This window comes from Halichoerus grypus, chromosome 5 (assembly GCF_964656455.1).
Source record: "Halichoerus grypus chromosome 5, mHalGry1.hap1.1, whole genome shotgun sequence".
In the NCBI taxonomy this organism is placed as follows: domain Eukaryota; kingdom Metazoa; phylum Chordata; class Mammalia; order Carnivora; family Phocidae; genus Halichoerus; species Halichoerus grypus.
Window position 1 is genome coordinate 15,681,927 of NC_135716.1, and position 27,361 is coordinate 15,709,287.

General features: G+C 38.4%; 2 protein-coding genes across 6 annotated transcripts in view; one reads left to right on the forward strand and one right to left on the reverse strand.

Annotated features, from left to right (window-relative positions):
* The window catches only part of WASHC5 (WASH complex subunit 5), a 60,106-nt gene extending 57,543 nt beyond the window's left edge, over positions 1-2,563 (forward strand). For all 5 annotated transcript variants that reach the window (XM_078072018.1, XM_036102642.2, XM_078072020.1 and 2 more), the window contains one exon: positions 2,152-2,563. In XM_078072018.1, the coding sequence (XP_077928144.1) occupies positions 2,152-2,208 (57 nt within the window). In that variant the 3' untranslated portion in view covers positions 2,209-2,563. The remainder of the gene's footprint in view (positions 1-2,151) is intronic.
* Positions 2,564-3,857: 1,294 nt separating this feature from the next.
* Positions 3,858-27,146, reverse strand: SQLE (squalene epoxidase). Its single transcript, XM_078072022.1, has 11 exons — positions 26,051-27,146; positions 22,818-23,067; positions 16,057-16,237; positions 14,920-15,016; positions 13,716-13,829; positions 13,455-13,626; positions 11,166-11,261; positions 7,254-7,396; positions 6,713-6,809; positions 5,228-5,315; positions 3,858-4,425 (listed from the first exon to the last, which is right to left on the reverse strand). Exons 1-11 carry the CDS (start codon positions 26,339-26,341, stop codon positions 4,233-4,235), a joined length of 1,722 nt encoding a protein of 573 aa, XP_077928148.1. The 5' UTR covers positions 26,342-27,146; the 3' UTR covers positions 3,858-4,232.
* Between the last annotated feature and the right edge of the window lie 215 nt (positions 27,147-27,361).

Here is a 27,361-nt window from a genome sequence, read left to right on the forward strand (position 1 = left end):
TTGTATTATTTATTGAGGATGTAGTTGTCTTCCTTGAATCCCCACTAGAATCATGTGGAAAACTATTAAAATAATAAGCGTACAAAAAAGCTGATTAGACAATGTACAAGGTAAATACACTAATAACCAATTCAAAAATAGGAAAAAGATCCCATTTGTAGAATTAACAAGTAGCCAGGAATTATAACCTCTATAAGAAAGACAGTTTAGAAAAAATAACAATTTAGAAAAACTATAAACATTTTTTAATTTTTCCATCTCTCTGAATGAGGAAACTCAAATAGTATTTATTAGTTTATAGGTTTAGTGCAGCTATGATCAAAATCCAGATAATTTTTTTACCTGGGGCGGGGGGTGAGAAAATTTTTAAAAATTTTACAGAACTCAGGCCAAAAGAATTGTTTTAAAAAGAAGATACTAAAACATACCAAGTATTTAAAAATATTATAAAGCTACCAAAATCAATAGTGTGGTACTGGTATGAAACCCAGTAGATGGATCAATAGACCAGAATATGTAGTCTATAAACAAATCCGAGCGCATACAGTAGCACCTGAGGAAAAGTAGCCTCTCAAATGAGGGGAGAAAGGAAATATTTTAGTCAACATTGCTGGCACAATTAGTTCATTATGTGGTTAAAAATTAGCCCATTAGTCTCTTCACATCTTCCATGTATCAAAATAAATTACAGATCATGTGGAAAATGGAACCAGTAAATTCAGAAATTTTACACAAATATGTATCAGCTCTCAGAAATTTCTAGATAAACACCAAAGGAGGAAACGATAAAGAAAATTTAGAGATCTGATCTCTTGTGAATGCTGAATATAATGAATTCTGTCAAATGTCTCTTAATTAAAAAAAAAAAATTGGGGAAAATATTAACAAAGGACCGGTTTTCTTGATTTATAGCATGTTCTTCTAGATGAGTAAGAAAAAGATAACCAATCCAACAGAAAACAAAAACAAAAACAGGCAAGAGGTAGTAACAGGCAGTTTTCAGGACAAGAAATACAAATAGCAAATAAACATTTGTGAAAATGTTTGACCTTAATTCAAGAGTCACAAATCAAAATAACAGTAAAATTACTGTTTCCACCAACCCAGTTTTTTACTCCAACTGGTAAAAAGTTAAATGTTGGACTCCCGCTGCATGGAAGGGTTTGGAGAAATAGGACTTCTCAGTACTGTCGATGGCGGTGCAAACTGTTTATCCTATGGGAGGGCAATTTGGCTTTATTAAAAACAAACAAACTTGTCATATATTCACCCGGTCCCAGCAATTCAACTGCCTGGAATTTATCTGCTGGATATATGTGCAGAAGTTCACGAAGATAGGTGTACAAGGATGTCCGTAAGATTTAGCAGAGGTAAAGGACACAAGATTATATGAACCTAGTTTTGAGTGTGTCTGTGTAAATTAGAGGGATTCATTATAGAATAATTATCAGGTTTAGTTTTCTCTAGGGGATTAAGATGAGTGATTACTTCTTTTTACATTCCTCTGCATTTGCTAAATTTCCTCTAAGTAGCAGGTGATACACCTTTATAATCAGAAAAAACCAACGCTGCTTTTTTCAGTAAAAATAGTATTGCCAGTACCTTAGTGCCAGTACATTATTAAAAAATACCCATTTCTAGCAGTTGGAGGTCACCTGGCTCTACATTCCACTCTTTCACCCTCCCCCACCCCTCTCAGGGCTTCCCCTCAGAACAGTTCAGGAATGCATGCTTTCCAGGCCCTTCTTTCCTCCTCTTTCCCCCCTCTGGCCTGTCACTTGCGACATGCTCTTCTTCCCCGGGTGGGTCATCAGTCCCTTGTGAGGTGACCTCAGATGACCTCTTCATACTTCCCAGAGGCCTGCACATTCCTAGCAGATCCAAGTGCCTCTGAGAGCCAAGGATGAGGCGGGGAGCGCTGGACAGCATTCCCTCAGATGTCGGCAGGGCCAAGAAGTTAGACCCCAGGGTGACGAACAGCAGAAACAGAAGCCAGCAGTTTCAGGAGCCATCCACCTCTGTGAATCCAGCATTCCCGTGATTCAGCTTGCTCCAAAGCGTATTTTCACTTAACTTTCGTGTGGAAAATTCTGAACTTGTTCTGAGTTCTAACACTATGAATAATTTAACTCTCCTGTTTCATTGTTTTAGGTTGCTGAAGCTCACGTGCCTAATTTCATTTTTGATGAATTCAGAACAGTCCTGTAAATTTTTTTTGACATCTGCTTCTTTGATGAAAGGATCGTCCTTAAATCTTCTTGTTACTAAAATGAACTTAGAAGCAAAGAAACTCAGCTGCTCATAGAACTGCATTTTTTTTCCCTTAATTGTGGGAAACATCAGATATTCTGAGTAAGATGTATCTCACGGCACTACTTGATATAATTAATATTGTTTAAATCATGGTATTATATGCAATTTGTATCACGTAGAAGCAGAACACATTTTTGTACTGCCTCTTATAAATGCTGAATGTAATTGTTACGTATAAATCCATTTAGTTTTATGTTCTAAAGAACTATTTGTGCAACTCCAGATTTTCAGTAAAATAGTATTGCCAGTACCCAAAGTTCTCCTTCTGCCTGTGACTACAAAGTTGTATATTCATCCTGTAAAAAAAAAAACCTTTTCTGGAAGGTAAGCCACGTGTCGGGTCAGTCCTGTGGATACACCATGCAGGCGCGTGGTGATAGCAAACACAGAGACCACACAATATCTGTGGACCACGTACCATGGAAATTTCTTGGTGTCTGAGGCTCACTGTCCTCGTCCAATCACAGAGACCCTGGGGGGTTCTCAGCATTCCTTCTGTAGGTCTCCCCAACTTCAGCTGCTCCTTCCATCCTTCCCTCCCTTCCTCAGCAACCTAAGCCCCACCCCAGCAGTCCGGCCTCGTCGAGGCTGAGCACAGGATCTTATAAAAGTGAATTGTTGCCCAGCACGTAAGGAGTTTGGAAGTGTCGCCCACCAGGAGGCTGGTGCGGTGCATGAGAACTTGCCAGTCGGTGGGCCCATGGCCATCCTACAGCCACATCTCAAAAATAGCTTGCTGTATTCCATTCGTAATCCGTTAACTGCATGAAGTGAGATCTTTGGTTCTCTGTGAAAATGGCCCCCAAGGAAAGCCAGCTGCTGTTAAATAGGCCAGATCTAAGAAAGTGAGATTTTAACCAGAAAAGTGTGGGATAAACTAGAGGGGACTTTCACAGAACCAAGCCCACCATATGCTGCTAAAACAAGGCAAATAAGGTACGTGACTGACGCCACGAGGGATTTGGCTAGTGACCAGTCCTCAACAGAGATAACTGACAGGTGAAAAAGAGAAATTTTTTTATAAAAGCTTTTCAAGTTCTTTCAGCCCTTATCATCATAATCTGAAGTAGTTACATAATATTCCAGGGTATCTGTTACCGCTCTTTCGGGAGAAGCAACTTTAGTGATATTCGGGGATTTACTGAAATTTCATAATACCTCTCTGATGTCCACAATCTCTTCAAATATACTAAAACTCAGTGAATTCTGATTTCTAAGCATTACGCCAGATACTACGAGTGCTTATTTGTTCATTCACTGTTCCTTTAAGTAATCCTAGCCTGGCTAAGTCATGTTATATAATGGAACTTGTGAGGCCCTGATTGCGTTCCTGAACGAAGGTGTTACTTCCAAAGAACCCAGAGGAGAACCTTAAAATTGCCTCATAGGATACACGAGGAAAATAGTCCAGAGATTTTAAGGCAACTTTCCCGACATCAGTTATTTCACAGAACAGGCTTCCCTCTGCGTTTTCCATCCCACTTTGGTTTTCCTTCCCATGAACAACGAAGCTACCTCAAGGCCACAACAGAGATAAAAAGACATTACAGTTCATTCTTCACTTTATTTGCATGTCCCACAATGACTCCTCCCAGCTACTGAATTCAAAAGAAAAACTGCAGTTCTTCAGTGTTAGCAGTAATTTAAGATAACAATCATTTCTTTTAAATGTCTATTTTACCCTTCATTTTAAATTGCAAAGTATGTGTTTACATGTTTATATACAAATAACTTCAAAAACGAATTAACCCCAATCTTGGTCCAAGAGTTTCCACTTTAACCAACTGAGCCACCCAGGCGCCCAAGAGTTTCCACTTTAGAAATGGGATAGTTCTATGCTATGTATGTCTTCTTCCAAAAAAGTCTCTTAGGACTTGGTGAGTTCCAAATAATCGTTTGCAAATGGCTCCCCTGTAAGTTTAATGGACCAGGTACTTAATTTCCGAGTAAATCAGAGGAAATATTACAGAACATGCTTTGTACAATACAGCACCACTACTGAAAATGGCTCGGGGTTTTGTAATCCAAGGTTCCGATTTAAAGCAGAAATATGTGGCATAGATCGCCACAGCAAAGAAGTGTCCAATTAAAATGAAAGGGTTAGGAGACAGGCTGTAATAGAAAAAAAATATATGTATTAGTAAGACCCAGCAATTAAAATTTACTCATAGAAAGGTTCTAATTACGTATCATCTATAAATTTAGCTAAACATACATTGTACATTCTAGACGACTCTGGAAGCTTGTGTTGCCTACGCTCTGATAGCAGGGACAAATAAATGTTCTTACAAGAAACTCCTTAGAATATACCCCCGTCTGTCAGAGAAGCCAGGAACTCTTCATAGTCTGCTTGACATAAACTGTATGTGTGGAGCTGTTTTCGTTCACTAATCTTGAGATCTCCGCCTGAAGTGACTGGATGGCCTGACCTATGGAAGTCTTAGGTTTTCCAAAAGGTAGCAGTATTGACATTCAGATTATAAATGAATGAGAACAGACTTAAAGAATTGTACTGTGCAGACCTTTCAAGAATAATTCTATGTATGTCTGCACTGTCAAAACCATTAGTGAGTTTCGCAAGTCCCCGCACCTTAATCGAAGTAAATTTTAAATACAAATTCCTCTATTATCCATGGCTCCCACCGATCAGATCATGTGGTCAAACCCACCAGCAAAAAACAAGCTATTTTAATCAGGGCTTTAGCCTCATCTACCACCAGCTTCTGTTCAAAACTGTTTTCCCAGAAGTAAAACACAGGGCTAAATTTCTTTTTTCATTTCTCTGAGCTACCTTCTGACTGGGATTCTAACGGACAAAATATAGAAAGAAGAAAGACTTGCAGTAATTCACAAACTGAGCAGTCCGAAGAAAATCTGAAAGATCTGGTTCCTCTGTGTCATCAAAACAACTTACACAGAAAGCAGCCCAACAGGACCAGCAACACATTCTCCACCAAGTTTGAAATAAAGAAAACAGGCTTTTCTTAGTTGATGGAGGGAATCTAAAAGAAAATTTGGAAGTTAAAGTTGTTTAAAAAGTTGTTTAAAAGTTATTTCCTTGACTGTGTTGTAAATTCATTAAGTGATGCAAATATTCTGTAAATTCTTTTTTTATCAAAAAACACAATTCTAGAAACCAAATTCCCAGGCTCTAAGATACCATACCCAACCTATATTTCTGAGCAGTAAACTCTCAAGTAAAAGGATAGCTGTGAATAGTAAACATTAACAATGCCTTAGATGTGTATAGTTTTTCATAATTTCAAAGTGACTCATTAAACCCTCACAACATAGTATTATCAACCAACAATTTTTTTATTTGGAATAGACGTAACAGGTAAACTTACCCCAATAAAACTCTTTCTTCCTCTAATCTTTCATAATGTAAGAAAATCAAGAGCTTAGGAAAGCTTAAAAAGAAGCACTTAGAAAAACTCAAGACTTGGTTCTTTTCTTTTTACTTGCCCACCCAGCCATTTTAGCTTCCATGCCAATTAGCAAGAGAGGTTTGACTGGCAAATCACAATCAATGAGTTGGTTTTTTTTTTTTCTTTTAGCAAGAATAATGCATACAGATAGGCTACAGAAGGTATTTGTACTATATTATCTTTTGTACTCAAGTCACCAAAGCATAGGTTGCTGGGACCCTGGCCAGTTCACAGAAGGAGCTTTGTTGTAAATATCTGAAGTAATAGGACTGGAGTTACATTTATTCCTGAACAAACCTAAACGTCCAGTTTCGTTAACCTACCATTAACCACCTGTACACTGCTAGGCTTGGGAGGTGGCACGGTTGCCTCTTCCTCCATTTCTAATACAGCCTCTGCTAAGTCAGGTTTTCCTTAATATACAGAATGACCACCACTTTACAATATAGAAACAAAAACAAAAGCATGGGAATATTTCAAGTGAGTAAAAGGTAGATGCATTCTTCTACTTGTGCATTGTAATAGGAGACAAAATCTAAACTTGTTGTGAAGCTCGTATTCATTTTATATAATACTATTTTGAACAGAAATTGAAACAAGTGTTCAGGAAGAAAAAGATTAAAACTATATTACATTTGAATTCACCGGCAGAAAGAACCTGCATCACAACTTTATGCATTTATGGATATATATAACCTGATCTGGACCAGAGGAATGAATAAAGATACATTACTGAAGTGGTGCTGGGAAGGTTGTCTTAAGCCTTCCACACAAAGTGGTGGATACATGATGATTAGAGGCGCAAAATCTTGCGCAAGGATGGAGTTACAAAGGGCCGCCACTTGGGAGTCAGCAGACTCAGGAAACATGGCTATTTCTGGCCTAATGACTAACTTGTTTATAATTAAGTTCCCTTCCTGTGCTAAAAATTTGCAGTTCAGTAATTTTCATTAAAAAATATCTATACTTACCATCTGTGGCAGAAAATAATTCATAAAGAGCCTGAGCAAGGATATTCACAACAAAGGAGTGAGATGTTTTTCTCGCCCAATAGAATGATTTTTTGGCCTAAAAAAGAAAAAGATCACTTACTATATGGTAAAGGTGGGGGGGGGGAAGCACAAATTAATGTTCATAATCCCCTCAAACTGATGTTTATCCTGAGGATCATCTATAAGTAATTATGCCTTATATTTATCATTTACATATACACCAAAACATCTCTGGAGGAATGAGTTCCAGAACTCTGAAGCGAAATATCCGATCACTATGAGCAAAGTGGTCTGTGCAAACCAATGTGACATAATATTCAAACATAGAAATTCAGAAATTCTGTGAGATTTGTGGGTTGCACAGGCTCACAGGTTCTCTATGCCTGAACAAGACTGCCTAAGAACCAGGACTTAGGATCAGGTTCCTGGGTACAGATCTCCCCAGTAAGGCCCCATTCCTCTTAGGCCCGGAAAGAAATCTACTGAGACATTTTTGTCAAAGAATAATTTAATATCCTACCTGGAAAACAGCTGCATCATCATAAAGGTCAGGGATACCCTTTAGCAACTTTCTCCATAGTTTCACATCTTTAAAAACAACAGTCATTCCTCCTCCAGTAAGAGGATGCCTCATATTATATGCATCTCCCAAAACAAGAACACCTATAATGAGAGAATTTAGATTATGATATCACATCCTGGATGCATCCCTTAAGACAAAGAAAAAAAAAACACTGTTAATTAATAAACATTGTGAATGTGAACCAGAAAATGAGAATGTGAAAATACAAGGGAACAAATCATGACTAAAATCTGTTGAGACAAAAATTCAATTAGTATTTATTGGGTACCTAACAGGTACTGGATACTAGGGACACAGAACAAGGACATGGTCCCCACCCTCATGAAAGTCACATGGGAATCTAAGGTGAAGTCAAACAATGCCAAAATATTTTTAAGGCCTCTTATGTGGAAAAAAAAAAAAAAATTGGCATAAAAAGCAAGTCTCCTTACAAGGGAAAAAATGGAGAGGTCTGACATTTCACAGCCATATTTGCTGCCAGCGCACCAGAGAGAAATGTCTATACAGTTCTAAGAGAAAGAAAGGAGGCCCCAGGAAGATGATAGCCAGCCACATTGTAGCTGGAATTAAAAAGCAATTATAAGCAGATATTCCAAACCTATCCAAAGTAAATTTAGAGGAATAAGCCTTGACTGAATCTTATCTGAAAATTAGCCCCTTGATGCAAAACTGCAGAAGCAGAAATGCAGCTCTCTAGGTGCACTTCCTGAGCTGCCTAAGATTCCCGGGTCACTGTCAGCCTGGTTAATGACCTAACACTTACAGTGACATTTCAACAAAGCAGTTATTTAATTTAATCCAAGAGAAATAAACAACCATTATAATGTTAAAGGGACAAAATTATGGATAATTCTTTTCTGCAATGTCATAATATGCTACATTTATAACTTATTATAAAATACATATAATAAACATTAACTTATAAAAAGGAAAACTTCTAAATATTAATTCAAATTCATGTATGACTCTAATATCTTCACTAAAAAAACCACAAGCAACAAACAGCTTTTATTCCTTCCTCTCCATGGAACATTTCTAATTCCACCAATTACTGCTGGCATGTTGTTTATATCCATTTGGCATTAGTGTCTTCATTCTGCTTTGCATTAGTTTATTTATAGGATTAGTAGTTTACTATGCCTGTTCTTCCACAGCAAATTCAATCTGTTTATGTTCAGGAACCATAGTATATCAACAGCTCCCATTCGGACCTCTCTTTGGAGCTCCACACTCACATTTTCAATGGTGTTCCACACGTCTCCACTCAAATGCCTCACTGGCACTTCATACCCAATATGTCCAAAAGTGAACTCATCACCTCTTCCCACACTTCCCTAAACTTACATTCCTTTTCCCATATCTCCAATATCAGCAAATAGCTGGCAAAGTTACCTAAACCTGAAACCTGGAATCCATCAAGAGGCCTCACTCTCCCTTACTACAATAGCCAGCGAGTCACCAAGTTGCATGCATTCTACATTCTAGAGAGTACACAATTCTATTCCCTACTTTCCACTTCTATAGCCACAACCCTAGTTCAAACCTTTTATCACCACTGACATGGAACAATTACATAGCCTTACTATAAGCTTTAGCCTGACCTGTCCTCCAAACCATGCTCCACAACGTATCAGAGTAGTATCTCTAAAATAAAAAGCTAATCATGCCACTATCTTATTTAAAACTTTTCAATGAACTATTAGAAACTAATACATGAGTTCAGCAAGGTTTCAAGACAGACGATAAATATGCAAAAATCAATTGTATTTATATACACTAGCAATGAAGAATTCTTAAAATGAAATTAAGAAAACAAGTCTATTTACAATAGCATAAAAAGGAATAAAATACTTGGAAATAAGTTTAACAAAAGAAATGTAAAACACTCTGAAACTATAAAATATTGTTGAAAGAAAAAAACTCTTACTACATTTACAGTCAAATTAATTTTGACAAGAGTGCCAAGACACTTCAATGGGGAAAGAATGGTCTTTTCAACAAATGGTACTGGGACAACTGGATATCCACATACAAATGAAGTTGAACCCCTTCCTCATACCATACACAAAAATTTAACTCAAAATGGATCAAATACCTAAATATAGTAGCTAAAACTACAAAACTCTTAGAAGGAAATACAGGAGTAAATCTTCATGACCTTGGATTGGGCAAAGACTTTTTAGATATGACATCAAAAGCACAATTGACAAAAAAAAAAAAAAAAAAAACCATAAACTGGACTTCATGAAAATTAAAAACTTCAACCACCATCACCATGGAATGAGAGTTTTTGCAGATCATTTATCTGATAAGGGGTTTATATCTAGAATATATAAAGAACTCTTACAGCTCAACAATAAAAGTTTTTTTCATTTGACCAATTAAGAAATGGGCAATCTGAATGGACATTTCTCCAAAGAAGAAATACAAATAAATGTCCAATATGCATATGAAAAGATTTTCAGCATCATTATCCATCAGAGAAATACAAATCAAAACCACAATGAGGTATCACTTCACACCTACGAGAATGAGTATGGCCAAAAAGACAGATAATAACAAATGTTGGTGAGGATGTGGAGAAATTGGAACCCTCATACATTGTTAATAAGAATGCAAAATGGGGCAGCCTCTCTGGAAAACAGTTTGTCAGTTCCTCAAATAGTTAAACAGAGTTACCATACCCAAGAAAAGTGAAAATTAACTCCACACAAAAACTCATATACAGATGTCCACAGCAGCATTGTTCATAACAACCAAAAGTGGAAACAAACCAAATGTCTATCTACTGATGAATGGATACTTAAAATGTAGTATATCCACACATGGAATACTATTTGGCCACAAAAACAAATGAAGGACATGCTGCAACATGGATGAACCTCAAAGAAGCCAGTTACAAAAGATCCACTGATTGTATTTATAGGAAATGTCCAGAATAGGCAAATCTATAGAGTCAAAAAGCAGATCAGTGGATGCCTGGGGCTGGTAGTTGGGAGAAAATGAGCAGTGACTGCTGATTGGTATAGGGTTTCTTTTTGGGGTGATAAAAAGGTTCTCAAATTGACTGTCATGATGGTTGCACGTATCTATGAATATGCTAAAAACTAATAAACTGTATAAACTTTAATGGGTGAACGATATGATTTGTGAATTACATCTCAATAAAGCTATTAAAAACAAACTTCTCAATGACTTTCCACTGTCTATAGCATAAATAAATACCTTACCTTTCTAAGGCTCTGACACCTATCATGCGCTCGCTCCAGCCATAGGAAACTACTGGACTTCACTGAAAGTGCTATCATTTCTCAGCCCTCCTGGCCTTTGCAGATATTGTTCCATCTACTTAGAAGTCCCTCTTTCACCGTCCACCTAATGAACTCCCACTAATCCTTCATGCCCCAACTCCAGTTTTATTTCCTGAGACACATCTTCCCCAATCACCCTTCACAGTTCACAAGCTCCCCCCTGCCCTGCGCACCCCTTCACAGTGAACCTTGTGGTACCACGAGTGGGCTTTTACTACAGCATTTATCAACAGTGTCCTGAAATTACCAGTTCATACCCCTCACTAGAAAACTGCCTTCTCTAGATTTAGGACTATACTTAACTGTGGTAGCCTCAATAACTAGGATAATGATGTATACACTCATTATGAAATAATCAAGACATCATAAAACTAATTTTGGTGTAATGTGTTCAAGCACAGTAACCAATTCTCTGTCCCACATAGGATTCCCGTATTACATAGCATAAATCCCATCCCATATTACATTTGGAATATTTGGAATATTAAATTTGAATATTTAGAATACCCTTTATAGAATCACTCCAATAAAATAATACCTCGCTTGTTTACTGGTGAGGAGGGAAGAAAGCTTGCTGGCATAGATCTCAAACGGGAATTCTGAGTGGCTTCCAGGAACGGGTCTTTGAGGTGGTCTGCAATAAATCCCACCCCCACCAGATAAATGGTTTATAAAATTTCAATTTCTAATTAGCACATGTTCTTCTCAAATCTAAACAAATACCTTCTATCATATTACATTACATATAATAATATATGCACTATATATGTTACATATATCTTGTGATAAGTCAAGAACTAATTATTTTATTAATACAATTGTTCATTAAGAACCTAGTTACTATCAAAAACTAATGATGTAATGTATGGTGATTAACATAACATAATAAAAAAAAAGGAAGAAAAAGGCATAAGATAGTAATAGGAAAAAAAAAAAAGAACCTAGTTACTCATGCTAAGGAATGACTAAGGGATCTAAGAGAAATTTAATGTAAATAGATACACATACAGCTGAATGAACAAAAAAGCTAAGAAAAGTGAAGCAAATTCAGAGATGAGACAGGGCCCCACCTTCCTCCCAAATGTTAACTGCCAGGTATCATATTTAACACTTAAATATACAAGCGTCACCGCCATATTCACATACTAGCAATCCACAAACAGCAGGAGGGTATGTACGGCAGAAAAACGGTAAGTTGTGGAGAGCTCTACTTTTCTGAGCTTCAGTTTCTTCATCTACAACATGAAATGCTTGGAAGAGCTCATCTCTGAGACACTCCCCAGTTTAAAGTTTTGTGCTCCTACTTGTATAGAAAATGAACTGTCTTTTCATACAGTTCCCATTGTAATCTGGGAATACAGGAGCAGAATGCCTAAGCTGAAATTGTTCCATCCCAACAAGGAGAATTTCAATAACCTAACAAATATTAATATAAACCTATAAATGGTTTCCGACCATGATCTCAGGGCAGTCTGTTCTAAACCTCTGGATTGAAGAGGCAATCTACGATAAAAGAAAAAAAATGCTAAAACTATCACATTATTGACTATCTTTTTCTTAAATGTGAATAATTCATTTTTCCTCTGAAAGCTTCAAAAATGGCTTATAGTCTAAGTGCAAATGTATTGAAATGTTGAAAAGGTCATTATTAAAAAATCTAAGTTGGGGTGCCTCAGTGGCGCAGTCGGTTGAGCATCCAACCCTTGGTTTCGGCTCAGGTTGTGATCTTAGGGTGGTGAGACGGAGCCCTGTGTTGCCCAGCACAGAGTCTGCTTAAGACTCTCTCTCCCTCTCCCTTGGCTCCTCCCCACCTTGTTCATACGATCTCTCTCAATCTGTCTCTAAATAAATAAAATCTTTAAAAAAAAAATCTAAGTTACTCCATGTATACATTCATATCTGTTAATATTCTGTTATTAAACAGAGTGCTTTCACTTAGATTAAAAAATAACTTGAAAAAGAAACAGAATTTTTAAACAAAATATACTCCTACCAAAGACAGTTTCCTATTACTATAATCATATAATTGGCAAGCAGGGTTTCCCTTCAATTTTATCAATATCCTTAATATTTTAATTAATATCTTAAATGTTTATTTACTTTTACTTACATCTTCCCATTCTCAAAAAAAATGCCAGAAAGTAATTTTTTAGGAGTGTTTTACAAATATGTCTGAAATCTCATGAAGCCTTACTGTATTCAACTCCAAACTAAAAATGACCTTGAAGACCGCTTACAGCTCTCATGTTCTGAGGATGGATGGATGAGCCACACGCCTACCCTCAACCTGACTCCCCCACTTACTAACAGTTTATCCTTGGAGGAGCTTACTGACTCCTAGTTCCCTCAGCAATAAAATGGGGATAATGGTAATGCCCTACCTCAGAGGGTGACTACGTAGATAAATGAAATCAAGTTTGTAAAGCACCTTATAGTAGATATTCAATAAATGGTAGCTACCATTTCTACAAAAACCAAGCGCTAAAGTAATAGGAGAGATATTTTAAGAATTCAGAGATCTTACATCTCTATCCAGACTACCTAAAAACGTACCATTTTCCTCAATATTAATAATTATTCTAAAACAATGATTTAATTATTAATATGAAAAAATATATTGAAACTATTTTCTTTTAATTTGGAGATTTTCATATGTGCTAGTTAAACAGCTCAGCTCCAGTGTATCTGACTGGGTGCATTTTTACCTGCCATCCTTATCTCTGGCCTAGTTAAGACCCAGCTTTAGTGAGAACTGGAGATGGACAGCCTTTTGTGATATTTACTTTCAGACCACAGATTACAATGTGAACGAAATCCTATTTCTTACCAGGTAATTGTGGGTAAATTTTTTCAGCCATGTGTTCTCTTAGGTTTCTGGGCATTTCTCCTCGAATGTCAACAAGTACTCGAGTTTCATCAGATGAAATCTGGTAGATAAGAACTGGACTTGGATTAGCCAAAATAAGTTCAGCATGATTTGCTTTAAACTGTGGTACATTCTAGAATAAAACAAAACAAAACAAAATATTCTAATAATTTTCAAATTCCAAGTTGCTTTTATTTTTCTACAATTACATTCCTACAGTACCTTCATTAGAAAGCCAACAAAATGAGATGAAACAGAAACTTTATTAGAGATCAGGTTTTTCCTGAATTTGGAAAAAAGTCCATCTGCAACAATAGTCAATGGAGCGTGGAGTTCCTACAACAAAGATAAACAATGCTCAGCTAAATGGTTAGAAATACACAGTAAAACGACCATTCTCTTAAAATGTGCATTCTTGTAAAATATTTACACATTTTATTGGACAACGTTATACAGGGTAATGAGGATTGCCTGCCTTCGAAGCACTACCATCCAAACCATCTGGGATTAAAGCTACACTTTGATCAACAACAGGGGAAACAACTACAAAGCAAGTGTGGACCACAGAATATTGAATCTCATCACAAAGTCCAAGGACGACTCCACGTTTATTCTAGAATTTTCTAACTTCATATAGTGCTTTCAATCAGTGGCTAGGGCTTTGAAGAATTTTTGTATGCATAGATGTAGGTCTCCATATTATCTTGCAATCACCATCATTAGAGTATATTTCTAGGTGGTGACTCCAGAGATCAGCCCAGAAATGCCAACAGATTAGCCTCTCACTTTCTCTTCTCTTACTAAATCGACATGAGCAGGTCCTGGCAATTATTTTACTCTGCTATTCCCACAGAGATTCTCTTACTTTTCCCTTTCGGATTAAAACAATTGTTTCATTTATCCTCATCATTTTTTTTTGTTCCAATTTGTCTTTTTATTAAAACATGAGCTAAATTTAAGAAATTAGTCTTTGGACTTTATTTCCCAGAGTTGTTAGAAGATCTAAATGACAATATAACTCATTATGAAAATATACTGAAAAGCACAAGAGCTGATATAAAATGGTAAATCAAGATTCCAGGTATGAAGGGATTAGAGTAAGTGAAGAATGAAACCAGTCATTTCTTTTATGTTGAATCCTTCCTTTTTTCACCTTCCAGGTCCCCTCTGCTTCTCTGCACATGTATATTTCTCGTTTCGGTTTAATACTGCTGATCTAGTGGTGCATGTCTACAAAGCTGTTGTACAGAGTTCTGAGATGCTCTAAAGAGTAATGTGTTGCAGTCTGAAATTCACCCTGCAGCAGAGGGCTTAGACAGAACTCAGTCTATTAGGTGAGTAAATTGGTGGGCTTACTTTTCAAAGGAGTAGGGGAAAAAGGAGGAGAAACATGTCTTGGGAAGAGCTAAGATTTGCTATCTCTCACCTTGATGTCCCCAGTTTCTTTATCCCTGTACTGAACTCCTATCACAGCATCATCTTCTTCTAGTAACTGTAGCACGATGCCTTCAATAAACTTTGTACTAAAGGATAAACAGAAATAAATTATATAGTAGCACACTTGGACAATTTAAATAATGAATGACGAATTCCTTATTCCTTATCTCCAGTTACAAATGGGACTCACACATGTGCACACACGTATACAGGAAAGGTCCGGAATGACAAAACGCAAAAACATTAATGGACTTTAGAAGTAAGTGTGGCTTTTATTTTCTAATTTCTTGAAATTGAATACATATACACTAATGTAATGATTTTTAAAAGTATTTTTAAAAGCAACATGAGATTTTTACCTCAATTCATTAAAAAAAAAGTACATGCAGAGAAACTTTACACACCACACAAATTCATACAGAGATGGGAAAATATTGAATTGGGAGTTTATCCACCAAATTATCCAGAGTAGTTACTTCTAGTCAGAAGAATCATGGATAAGTTTTACAGTCTTTGTATTTTTGTGCATTTTCCCATGTTTCCACAATGAACATATTCTACTTCCACAGATAGCAACTCTCAGTCCTAAGGATAAGTCCACTCACTTCTTCACTTGCTTTGGCAATACTTAAGCCCTTGTTAATGAGATGAGGGTTCTCATGTGTAAAACTTTCTCAATTATAGTGCCAAAGGGCTAGGGGCAAATAGAAGTTAATAATTAGGAGAAGAGCCAGTCCTGTCAGCTGAGGGTTTTCCCCTGAAGTCTCTGTTCTGACTTTTAACAGAAAATACCGTGAGCACAAACCCCAACTCCCAAATAGGCAGACAAGGCCTTAACCCTTGGTTACAACTGCATCCTCTAAATTCCAACAACATAAAAAAAAAAACCACACAATGTATGTAGTCAAAGGAAAAATCTCAATAGTTCTGTCATTCAAACGGAAATTCTCTACATGATATTGTCAACAAAGGCACTGAAGATCTAACATTCTTCTAACTTACAGTTTACTTTAGAATACCTATGCTCCAGCCCATACCCAAACACTTATGACAAAATTGATGAAATAGTATTTGTGCAAAGGCCAAGTTTAAATGTGTTTAACATTCTAAACCTGCGCAGTCTTACTTCGGCTCTGCCATAGCTGCTTTCCGCAGACCCATGATGAATCTTCCGTGATGGAAAGCTCTTCCACTTCGCACTTGACTGTTTTCAGACAGAGGGTAAGGAATTTGAACCTCTGATGTGCTTTCCTGATCATGAATTATGTAGCCATCTACCACCTGGGCATCAATACCTTCCACTGCATCTACAAAACAATTCAGTTCAAAAAAATCAATTTTGTTAACATGCCCAGAGTTATATGAGGCACCAAAGGATAAGGAGGCATCAAAAATGAGTCTCTGTCTTCATAATGCGATGAAACCATTGCGACAACTGGACATTAATATAACTATTTCAGAAATCTTAATGTGTCTGGAAGACAACCACTTAGCAAATCTGTAAAACCATAAAAGATTAATATTTTATTTTTCCTAGGAAAAATATTAAGACCCTAATAATAATGGGTGAAAAGTTCATGGGTATTCACATTAAGCAATATGGAAATATTGAACATAGCAGGGAAGGGAAATGTTCAAAACCTGATTTAAAAAAAAAAAATCAATGAAATAAATTAAAACAGTAAGATACCAAATCTATCAAAATTGCTGGTGAGATTATAATAAAACTGATAAATTTACTGGTTTTAATATAAACTAAAAACATTTTAGAAAGTAACTGTAGCACTAATTATCAAGAACCAAGAAGAAGTTAGCATCCTTTGATGTAATAATCTTTAAGTCTTATCAATTCATCTATCATTCATCCTAAAGATATAATTTTTAATTTTTTTTTTAAAGATTTTATTTATTTATTTGACAGAGAGAGACACAGCGAGAGAGGGAACACAAGCAAGGGGAGTGGGAGAGGGAGAAGCAGGCCTCCCGCGGAGCAGGGAGCCCGATGCGGGGCTCAATCCCAGGACCGAGATCATGACCTGAGCCTAAGGCAGACGCTCAACGACTGAGCCACCCAGGAGCCCTAATTTTTAATTTTTAATAATTTTTAAGGTTATATGCAAGAGTAAGTTCACTATAGTGTTATCTCTAATAAAGAATAACTGAAAACAACCTAAATATTCATCTAAGTTAGAAAGAGTACATTATGAATGTCAATTGAGAATATACCATACATAGGCCTAAAATCATAATGGTTAATATATTAAGGTGAAGTACATTAGAATAATGAAATGGATGAAAGAAAATCTTCATAAACAATTCTATCACACATCTAGGCTAAGATCGAAATAAATTAGTTTTCTGATATTCTTTTTAATGCCACTTAGAGTGCAGGCAGGCTCAAGCTGGATGAATATTGTCACACATCTGACCCAGAATCAAAACTAATTAGTTTTTCAGTATGGTTCTCAAATTATTACAGTTAAAATTCAGTCAGAGATTCAGTACACAGATATCCGAAAAGCTGCCAATTTGCAGTGTATTCAATTTGGATCTCAGCAAACTGCCAATCATTTCTGACCTAAATATTTGAAACCCATCTGGTATTTCTATAATGCTTTGTCCAGCTACTGAGACAGTTTGTTTTTCTTAACCCATAACTATATTACAGAAGTACTTGAAATGTTTAAACTGGCCAATTTTAGAACACACCAGAAAATGTAAAAAGTATAGTAGCACAGCAAAATTTTTCCTTGGGTAAACTATCTTAAGGTAAATAAGGTCTAATTTAAGATTTCTTAACATCTATCTGTCCCTATCTCACCTTTATTGATGAAATCATATATGGCAGACTTTGAACACTTTTACTTTCTTAAGCAGGCAAGAAGACAGTACCCTACACTTCAATGAAATTCATGCTTCATGAATACTAGATGTTAATAACTCTGAAGCCAGATAACTTAGAGCTATCACTATCTATAATCATAAAGCTCCACACTTAAGATATTAAGACTACTGGTCAACATATCAGATAAAATGACATGGAAAACATTCCTCTGCAGAACTGCTTGCTATAAAAAGGCAAGTTAAAAAACAAAACTAACAAGGAAAAAACAAAAAACAAAAAACCACCTATACTAAAAATGGAAAGCAACGTCAAAGTCAAACCAGTGAGCAAGTTTGAAAGGCAACAGTATAAAGGAATCAGAACCACAAGCCTAAACGATTGGAGTTTTAAGGGCCACTCCTGAACAGGAGGTAGGGGCCCCCATGGCCAGGGACAAGGAAACTTAGCACCATTCATAAATTTGTCAATAAAATAGAAACCACAAAAACTCAATTCAATACCCTGAGATAAGGTATGGAAGTAAGCTATTCACCACAGGCTATGGGTGAAGTCATCCATAAAAAATCCAAACATACCTTGTGCCATGACCTGGTATAAAGTCTGAACCTCAAACTAAGTATACAGTGCATAATAAAATAGGTATCATTTATGAAAGCCCAAATATAAACCAGAGCCAAGGAATAAATATAGCAAAAGACATATGAGATTTATGAAACATTATTTAAATGCATTAAAGACCTAACTGAATGGAAAGCATACCACATTCATGGATAGGAAGTCCAAGTCAATTATTCCAAAACTGAGCTATAGATTCAGTGCTATTTCAGTCATAATCTTAACTGTTTTTTTTTTTTTTACATCTAATTCTAAATTATATATAGAAAACAAAAACACCAAGAAAAGCCAAAATAATCCCAAAGAAAACAACATGGGAAGGAGGTTCCCCACTAGATATTGACTTAATATAAAAATATAACATTTAAATTATAGTGTATTAATTTTAAGAATTCTAGATATTTAGCTTAAGCCATAGGGCAATCAATTATTAAAAACCCATACTCAGGGGGCACCTGGGTAGCTCAGTCAGTTAAGCATCCAACTCTTGATTTCAGCTCACGTATGATCTCAGGGTCCTGAGATCGAACCCCGTGTCAGATTCCATGCTCAGCATGGAGCCTGCTTGGAATTCTCTCTTCCCTTTCCCTCTGTCCCTCCCCCTTCTTGTGCTCTAAATAAATAAAATAAATAAATAAAATCTTTTTGAAAATTTAAAAATAAATAAAAACTCATATTCAGGAAGAATGAGTCCATATTATATTAAAAAATCATACTCCAGGGGTGCCTGGGTGGCTCAGTCATTAAGCATCTGCCTTTGGCTCAGGTCATGATCTCAGGGTCCTGGGATCAAGCCCCACATTGGGCTCCCTGCTTGGCGGGAAGCCTGCTTCTCCCTCTCCCACTCCCCCTGCATCTCTCTGTGTTAAATAAACAAATGAAATCTTAAAAAAAAAAAAAATCATACTCCAAAAAGTAACTATTCCAAGTGTTTCTATTATCCACATCTCATCATACCTCAGCGGAAATTAATAGCATAATAAATGTTAAGAAGGACTCTTATTTTTTATATTAAAGGTATTCATGGTATGTGGCCTGGCTAAAATACTTTAGAGGCTCTCCTTACTCTTGCATAACATATAAAAATCCACTAAGGCTTGTTTCCACAACCTTGGTGATGTCCCCTGAAGTTAGATCTCTAAATATTCTATGTACAGTCATTAGTTGGAGAGCATTTGTGGTTGCCTGATGTTCAACGATAAAAGTAACAAAGTACTGTCTCAAGATATTGCCACATCTGCCTCAAGTGAACCTCTCATGTAAGGTGGTAATTAAGAAACCTAAAAGGTCACAGATGGAACTTCCTTTCTTCATAAACACTCTCTCCACCTGGATCCTAGACCCTGCAGGCTTTTGCTTTTCCTCCACACTTCCTCAATCCCATCTTTTTGACTCCCACTCACCTCACTGATCTCTATACATCAGAGTACCCCAGGGTTCAGTCCTGGACCTCTCCTGGTAATGTCTTCTAGTCTTGTTTAAATACCATGACTCCTCTTTTTCTCTCATACCTAACACCTGATTCATCAGCAAATCCTACTGACTTCCTTCAAAAGGCGTTTCCAGAATGTGACCACTTCCCACCTCTCTACTACTATGACCCTGTTCCAAGCCATCAACTCTCACTGATTCTGCAATAGCCTCCGATCAGGTTCCCCTGCTTCTGTCTTGGCCACTTTATGATCTACTCTTTTTTCCTACAGAATAACATGAATACTTCTAAATAATATTTTTAATCACACTTCTAAAAAGTGAGATTGAATAACTCCTCTTCTTAAAATTCTCCAATGGCTTCCCTTTGAACATAAGCCAAATCCACGTAGCAGGCTACAAAATGCTACGGATTCAGCCCCCATAATCTGACCATTATTTACCTCTTCTCCCCTTCACTCACACTACTCCAGTCAACACTATTCTCCCTCCTTACTCTTCAAAGAATTTGTCTGCCCGACCCTGAGATCATGACCTGAGCCAAAATCAAGAGTCAAACCAATCAATTAACCAACTGAGCCACCCAGGCGCCCCCAAAATACACCTTCTTTATCCTTACATCTACATCTCATTACTGCCCTATTTCTGTTTTCTGTTACAGAAAAACTCAAGAGTCCTTTTCTAGTCTCAAAATTTTTTAACTCCACTCACTTCAGTCTAGGTTCTATCCCCACAACTCTGCTGAAACATCTTGTCAATGTCACAAGCAACCTCCAAATTGCCAAATCCCATGGTCATTCTTCTATACTCATCTTACCTGAGCCTTCATTAACAAAGCATGACATAGCTGTCCTTCCCTTTCTTGACACATACCCATTCCTTCCAACTAGAAACATTCTCTCATGGATTAAGTGGCACCCAACCCTCTGGCTTTCTTCTGCCATTTTGCCAGCTCCCTCTTGAACTCTTTTTCAGGCTTCTCTTCTTCTGCCTGATCTTTAAATATCAGTTTCCCATGACTTGGTTTATTCTGTCTTCTCTTTTCTCCCTACATGCTCTCAATCACTGTTGTGGCTTTTAAATACTATAAATATGCTGACACCTCTGAAATTTCTAACTCCAGCCAGCCCAAACCATTCCTCTGCACTCGAGATTCATATATTCAACTTAACTTCTCCACTTGGATATCTCAACATGTCCCGCAAATTACCCGCAATGGCTGTTCCTCTCTAGGTCTCCTTATCAACAAATGATACCAACATCTTAACATAATAAATGTTAAGAAGGACTCTTAATTTTTTATATTAAAGGTATTCATGGTATGTGGACTGGCTAAAATACTTTTTTTTTTTTTTAATTTTATTTATTTATGTGACAGAGACACAGCGAGAGAGAGCACACAAGCAGGGGGAGAGGGAGAGGGAGAAGCAGGCTTCCCGTGGAGCAGGGAGCCCGACGCGGGGCTCCATCCCAGGACTCTGGGATCATGACCTGAGCCGAAGGCAGACGCTTAACGACTGAGCCACCTAAGCGCCCCCTAAAATACTTTAGAGGCTCTCCTTATTCTTGCATAAACTAAACTGCCAAACCAAAACCTAGGACTCATTTTTAATACCTCCTTCTCCCTGATATCTCACACTAATCCTAGAGTAAATCATGGCATTTCTGTCTCTTAATTTTAACATCAATCTGTCCACTTCTCTTTATATCCTCTGCTACCATGCTAGCCCAAACCACCATCATCTGTCATTGGCACTTAGCAATGAGTTCCCACTAGACTCTTTGCACTGACTCTTGCTACCCCACTGCCACAATCTTAACAGTTTATTCACCACATTTTATCCACATATTCTTTTAAAACAGCATTCTACTAATGGCAGGGTGTGACTCAATGGTAAATTATGAAATGAAATTCAACTTGTGAATCGTGTACTTGGGTAGAATCATGACAAGTATTTAAAAAGTAAAATAAAACAAATTTCAGTCAAATATATGTATGTATGTGCTGGATCAGGATGTAAAATGTGTTTGTTATTGTGAGCAGATGTCAAAGGTTTGAAGCCACTTTACACAGGCATAAAGCAGATCACACCACACTCCTGCGCCACCGACTGCAGAGCCCTTCGTGATGTAGCTGCCGCCTCTCTCTCCAGCCTTAATCGCAAGCCATTCTCCCTTCCGCATCACCCAGTACTTCCTAGCTACACTGCTCTCCTTTTCGGCTCCTTGAATAAAACAGCAAATACTTACATAGCGCCGACTATATACCAGACACTGTTCTGAATGCTTTGTGTATATGAATTCGTTTCATCCTCATAATAACCTCTGAGGCAAGGACTCACATAAAATGCCCATTTTACAGATGAAAAAACTGGTACATAATAGGTTGAATAACTTAGCCAAGGTCATACAGCTTTTTAAGTGCCTGAGCTGTTAATTCAACCCCAGGCAATCTAGTTCCAGGATCAACGCTCATAATTCCTACACCATCCTGCCTACCACATGAGCCAAGCAAGCTCTTCCTCAATCCAGAACCCAGGCATATTTTGTACTCTGAGAGGAGCCAGTGAATCTGCCTTGTTCACCAGTACATCCTTGGTACCAAGTCCAACACCTCCCCCAGAGTAGACAGTGAATAAGTATCGCCGAAATGAGTAGTCTGTGTTTAAAAATCATTGGTTTAACAGATAATACTTAAATAAAAGATTCTATAAGAGGCACATAATAAGTACTTCACCAGTGAAAGTTCCCTTCACCTTTCACTAAATTTCATGCCTTCATTCTAGTTTTCCAATCTTTAATTGTGACCGTTTCTGGTTTTTAGCCACTTTACTATATCTCCTCATACACTAAATGCTGATTTTCTTCTTTGCTCTCATTTTCATGCAGATTTGTTGGTAAATAGTAACTAATATCTTTTTACCAGTTACAGGACAGTCTAAAGCGAAGAGTGCTTGCTTCTACCACATAACTCCTAAAAATTAATATGAACCTACCTTCAAGACCAAGGTCTTTAAGGACATGATAACCACCCGGTTGCAGAAATTCTCCAACTATCCTGTCGGGCTCTTTTAAATCTCTCTCAATTACTGTCACCTTTCTTCCATCTCTGGAAAGCATGGCCGCCAAAGCAGAGCCAACTACACCAGATCCCACAATGATAACTTCTGGATCATTTTGAAAAGATACTGAAGAGGCAGCTGCTCCTATTAAGGTTGTTTCTGAAACACTGGTTCCTTTTTTGTGCTGTTTAAAAAAAAAAAAAAGAGAGTTAATTATATGTCCACATTTGCTATCCTACTACTATATACTCTGGACTTTCCCATCTTGGGCAAAACCTACATCACAAACATTATCAAACCAAATGCACTGCTATGTTTTTAAATCCAGATCACATATAAAAACCAAGGATATCAGAATATTCAGTTAAATAAAAATGTATAATAATATCCTAATAAAATTAAACGTGTATTCCATTTTCCACATATATTTAGAAAATGCTATTATACAGACATATTTAGAAATACACATGAGGCTAAATATAAATAATGTTTACAAGGGGCTCCAAAAACTTATTATAGGGAAAATTCTATCATTAATTACTCAATTCCTCAAATACATTCTAAGCATCTACCAGATGCAGATCCCATACAGCTTCTATTTCGACTTCATGTTGCAAACTATTCAGCACCTTTTACATGTTTCCACTATTTATTTTTATTTTCTCCTTCTGGATTTTCATCTGAAAAATCTATCTTACCCTAAAAAATCCCTTTTATATAACAAAAAGACTGTCAAATCCTGGCTATTAATCTACTAATTGAGAATTATTTAACTCAAGAAAATTCTGAAAGGACAAAATAACTCATCCTGTCCCTTGGGATTTGACCCGTTCACATTTAAGTCCTTAACATATAAGAACATATTTAATTTGCCCCATCTTGACACTCTAAGAGAGCCTAGCCAAACAGTTGGTCCATTTAGGAATAAACATCAAACATATCACTAGTTAGGCTGACGATAAAAACTTTATTCATAAGATTATGAAAAAGACCTGTTTTGAGAGATTTATGCCACTGAGAATTAAAGTGCCTGTTGGGTTTTTTAATATGAATAATTCAGGGTTAAAATAAGTATTTTTTTTTCTTGGTATGTGGATTGACAAACATAAATACATTTCAGATACAGAATTGCAAGGAACAATCTTCTTTGAGTTCTCTGGCCATAATGATTAAGACAAGCCCAAATGCCATTTTGAAGGGATTTTAATAAAAGACCTCAAGCAAAAAGGAAGGAAATAAAACCTAAAATCTTTTAGAACTTTGATTCTCTGTGATTTTAATATGCACCCAGTCTTCCTTCAACTCTACAGGGACTGGGGCCTTGTCCATTCCATTTTTTATAATTTCTCTTAGAGAAATTACTTTTTTGTCCTTTACCAAGAGAAGACAAGAGTCTCTTCTTCCCATAAGTATCTCTTAATGTCCAGAATAACTGACTATATTTAAATTACTCTTCCAAAAGCAAGATAAAAGACCTCTTTGCCATCTTAGCCACTTTTTATTAGTTTTTCTTCCTAAGTTTTCCCTGTTAAACACACACACACACACGTATATATATACACCCAATCCTGAAAGGGGGACTTGTGTCACCCAGAGAATGGTCAGTAAAAGCACTGATGGGAACTTAATACTCAAGGAAGAGTCTACCAACTCCCTGCTGTTTAGGAATAAGCAGAAAGCCTGATGCATTCACAAAATGGAACCAATCATTGATTGCTGGCAATCCAATTTTCTCTTCCCAAAAGTGTCTCAACATGACATGATGTAATTGCATTCCAGGCACCTATACTAGTGTTCAATGTCCTTGGCAAAAGTTACCTCAGACAACACCAAAGATTTCAAACTGAGATGAAGATTCCCTCTCCCTCCTTCCCTACTGCTCCAAGCCAGACCCACCATTACTGCTGCTCCAAGCACTAGTCAAAAGGCTCCTAACATGTACTAGATGTTATTAGATGTACACTACCTCTAAACTAGTAACAGCTACTATTTACTAGTCGGTTACCGACCACATTCAATCATTTAATTCCTTAACTAACAGCAAGACTGGTGCCATCCCCATCTAATAGAAGAGGTAACTGATTCTTACAGAAACGAAGGTCTTGCCAAAGGTCTCACAGCCAGAAGTGGTGGAACAAAAATTCTAACTCAAGTCCTCCCTTCTATAAACCTGGCTAATCTGTACTGTGGCTACAGTAAAATAATGTAGATCTAGAACCCTCAAGGAGTAAACGTCTTGGCTTCCTACTGTAGCCTCTCACCTGAGAGCCCTGCTCCCATTCTCGTGCCCCTGCCATCCACTCTCCTCCCACCAACTGGAAATGCTTTCTAAAAAGTTAAAATCAAGTACTGTTACCCCCTTGCTGACAATCCTCCAGGGCTCTTGGGAAAAAGTCCAAACACCCATGGCCAACAGACCCTAAATGTTCTGGCTTTGAAGCCAGACCTCTTCTCCCTCATCTACCATTGTCCTCCTCTTGCTGTCTTTGCAGACATAACTTCACAGGTGACTGAAGACTAGCCTCAGAATTAGGAACATGACTAAACTGTGGGCCTTACTCAATTATCCACGTGATTCAGGACATCCCTGCACTGATTTACGCAAGGCCCCACGGACATGAGCAGAGGAGGGGATTTTGCCCAAGACTTTAAAATGCTGAACTAATTTTTACTCCACCAGCCTTTGGAATTGTTCTTTCTGTTACCTTCCCCAGCCAGCTGTCATTTATAAGCACTGGACTTAACCTGCAGCCGGTCTCTTTCTCCTCAGGTACAAATGCAATCCTTACCCAAGGATTTCAGTAAAACATTTTTTTCCCAATCGCAGAAAGTGATTCTGTCCTCCTTCAAAATTAAATTCTAACATTTCATTTCCCCTTTCATAATCAAATCGATTTCACATAGCATTGGCTCAACCAACACTAAAGGAAACAAATCTTTTCAATCACTCCTCACAGTGGCAAGGAGGTAGCCAAGGAACAGTCAAGAGCTTAAAAAAACAAACAACACAACACAACACAACAATTAAATGAGAATTTATCATACCAGAGTATCTAAATTGCTGCCTTTTGGCCTGTAGAGAAGATGAAAATTTACATTTGAGTGATCCCAATTCTAATTTTTAAAAGAACACGCTCACTCGTTTGGTCACTTAAAATTCCACCTACCCTCCTAGACCCAAGCTGCTCTTTATTTTCTGATCCCGAGGGCGACTTGGCCCAGAAGAAGCCAATGAAAGGCAAGGCCGACAGAATCTCCGAGAAGAGCGCGAACTGGGAGCCGCTCTGCTGGCGCCCCAGGAGGGCCCCGCTCCGGTAGCGACAGCGGTAGGAGAGCACCAGGCCCAGGGACAGGAACACCAGCACGCACAGCAACAGCTCCTTGTTGGCAAAGGAGACGAAGTCTCCGCATTTCTTGTAAAAATACGTGAAAGTGGCAATGCCCAAGAAAGTCCACATGGTTCAAAGGCTCCTCCGGTGTCCCCGGGTCAAAGCTGAGATCCTCTTTTTCTCGGTAGGGTTTTGGTGACTCGAGGTTCTCCCCAAAATGTGTCACCAAAAGGAGCACGAGGAACCGGCCAAACTCCAGCAAACACCGCCACAGGATTACAATTCAAATCAGAGGAACCTCCAAGATCCTATCAAGTTGGTATAGAAGTATGGAAAGAGGGGAAAGGTGTCCGGACTTAGAAAGCAGTATGAAAAGATCGCCGGCTCCAACAGCTCCCGAGCAGACTCTCCTCTTTCCAGCACTCCATTTATTTCTTCTGGACGGGCTTCTCCCGGGTTGCTGCTGGTGGCGTCCCTGAGAGTGATGTGGGCTCGCCGTGCAGTAAAACTGTCCTCGCTCACCTGCAGCAGGTGCCCTTTCAGAAGCGGATGGGGCTATGAAAGAAACGTCTGGGCGCGGCCTGGCCGGGAGGGGAGCGCGGAGAGATGCCGCCCCGCGCCGGGACTGCCTCGGACTCGAGACTGCGGCCTCCGCGCACACAAGCGCGGCCGCTCCGCAAAAGCTCCGAGTCACCAGCCCCCAAACCTTCCAGTCCGTGCCTCCGTTTCCCAGCCGGTGAACGGCGGTCTCCAGGGAGCTTCCTCAGACGGCGGCGGCCCCTGACGGCCTCCTCGCGGGAAGCCGCTGCCCTCCCCGACCCGGCGCTTCGGCAGTAACCAGAGTAACCACCACGCGCCCTTTGCTCGCCGCTCGCCCAGCGCGCTCCGACGGCCGACGGGCTCCGCCCCGGCGAAGACCACGAGGCGGGGCGCAAGGGCGCGATCCCGCTCCGCCCTGCGCGCCCAGGGCGCCCGCCCCGCCCACCGCCGCCGCCGGCCAATCAGGGCGCGCACCGCGCGGTAGGCCGAGATGGCGCTATGCCGCGTTTGGCCAATCGCGGGCACCGCGGCCCGCGCGGCGTCGCCGGGTGAGGCGCTAGGGCGATGTTGCGTGGTGTGGGGTGGGGGCGTAGGGTGGGGACCTGCCGC

Excerpts from the sequence above, each read along its gene's own strand:
- SQLE (XM_078072022.1), bottom strand. The coding sequence starts at position 26,341 with ATGTGGACTTTCTTGGGCATTGCCACTTTCACGTATTTTTACAAGAAA. Across the intron at positions 16,238-22,817 it reads TAAAGACCTTGGTCTTGAAG|ATGCAGTGGAAGGTATTGAT; the intron begins GTAGGTTCATAT and ends ATTGTTTTGTAG. Across the intron at positions 13,627-13,715 it reads TTGTTGGCTTTCTAATGAAG|AATGTACCACAGTTTAAAGC; the intron begins GTACTGTAGGAA and ends GTTTTATTCTAG.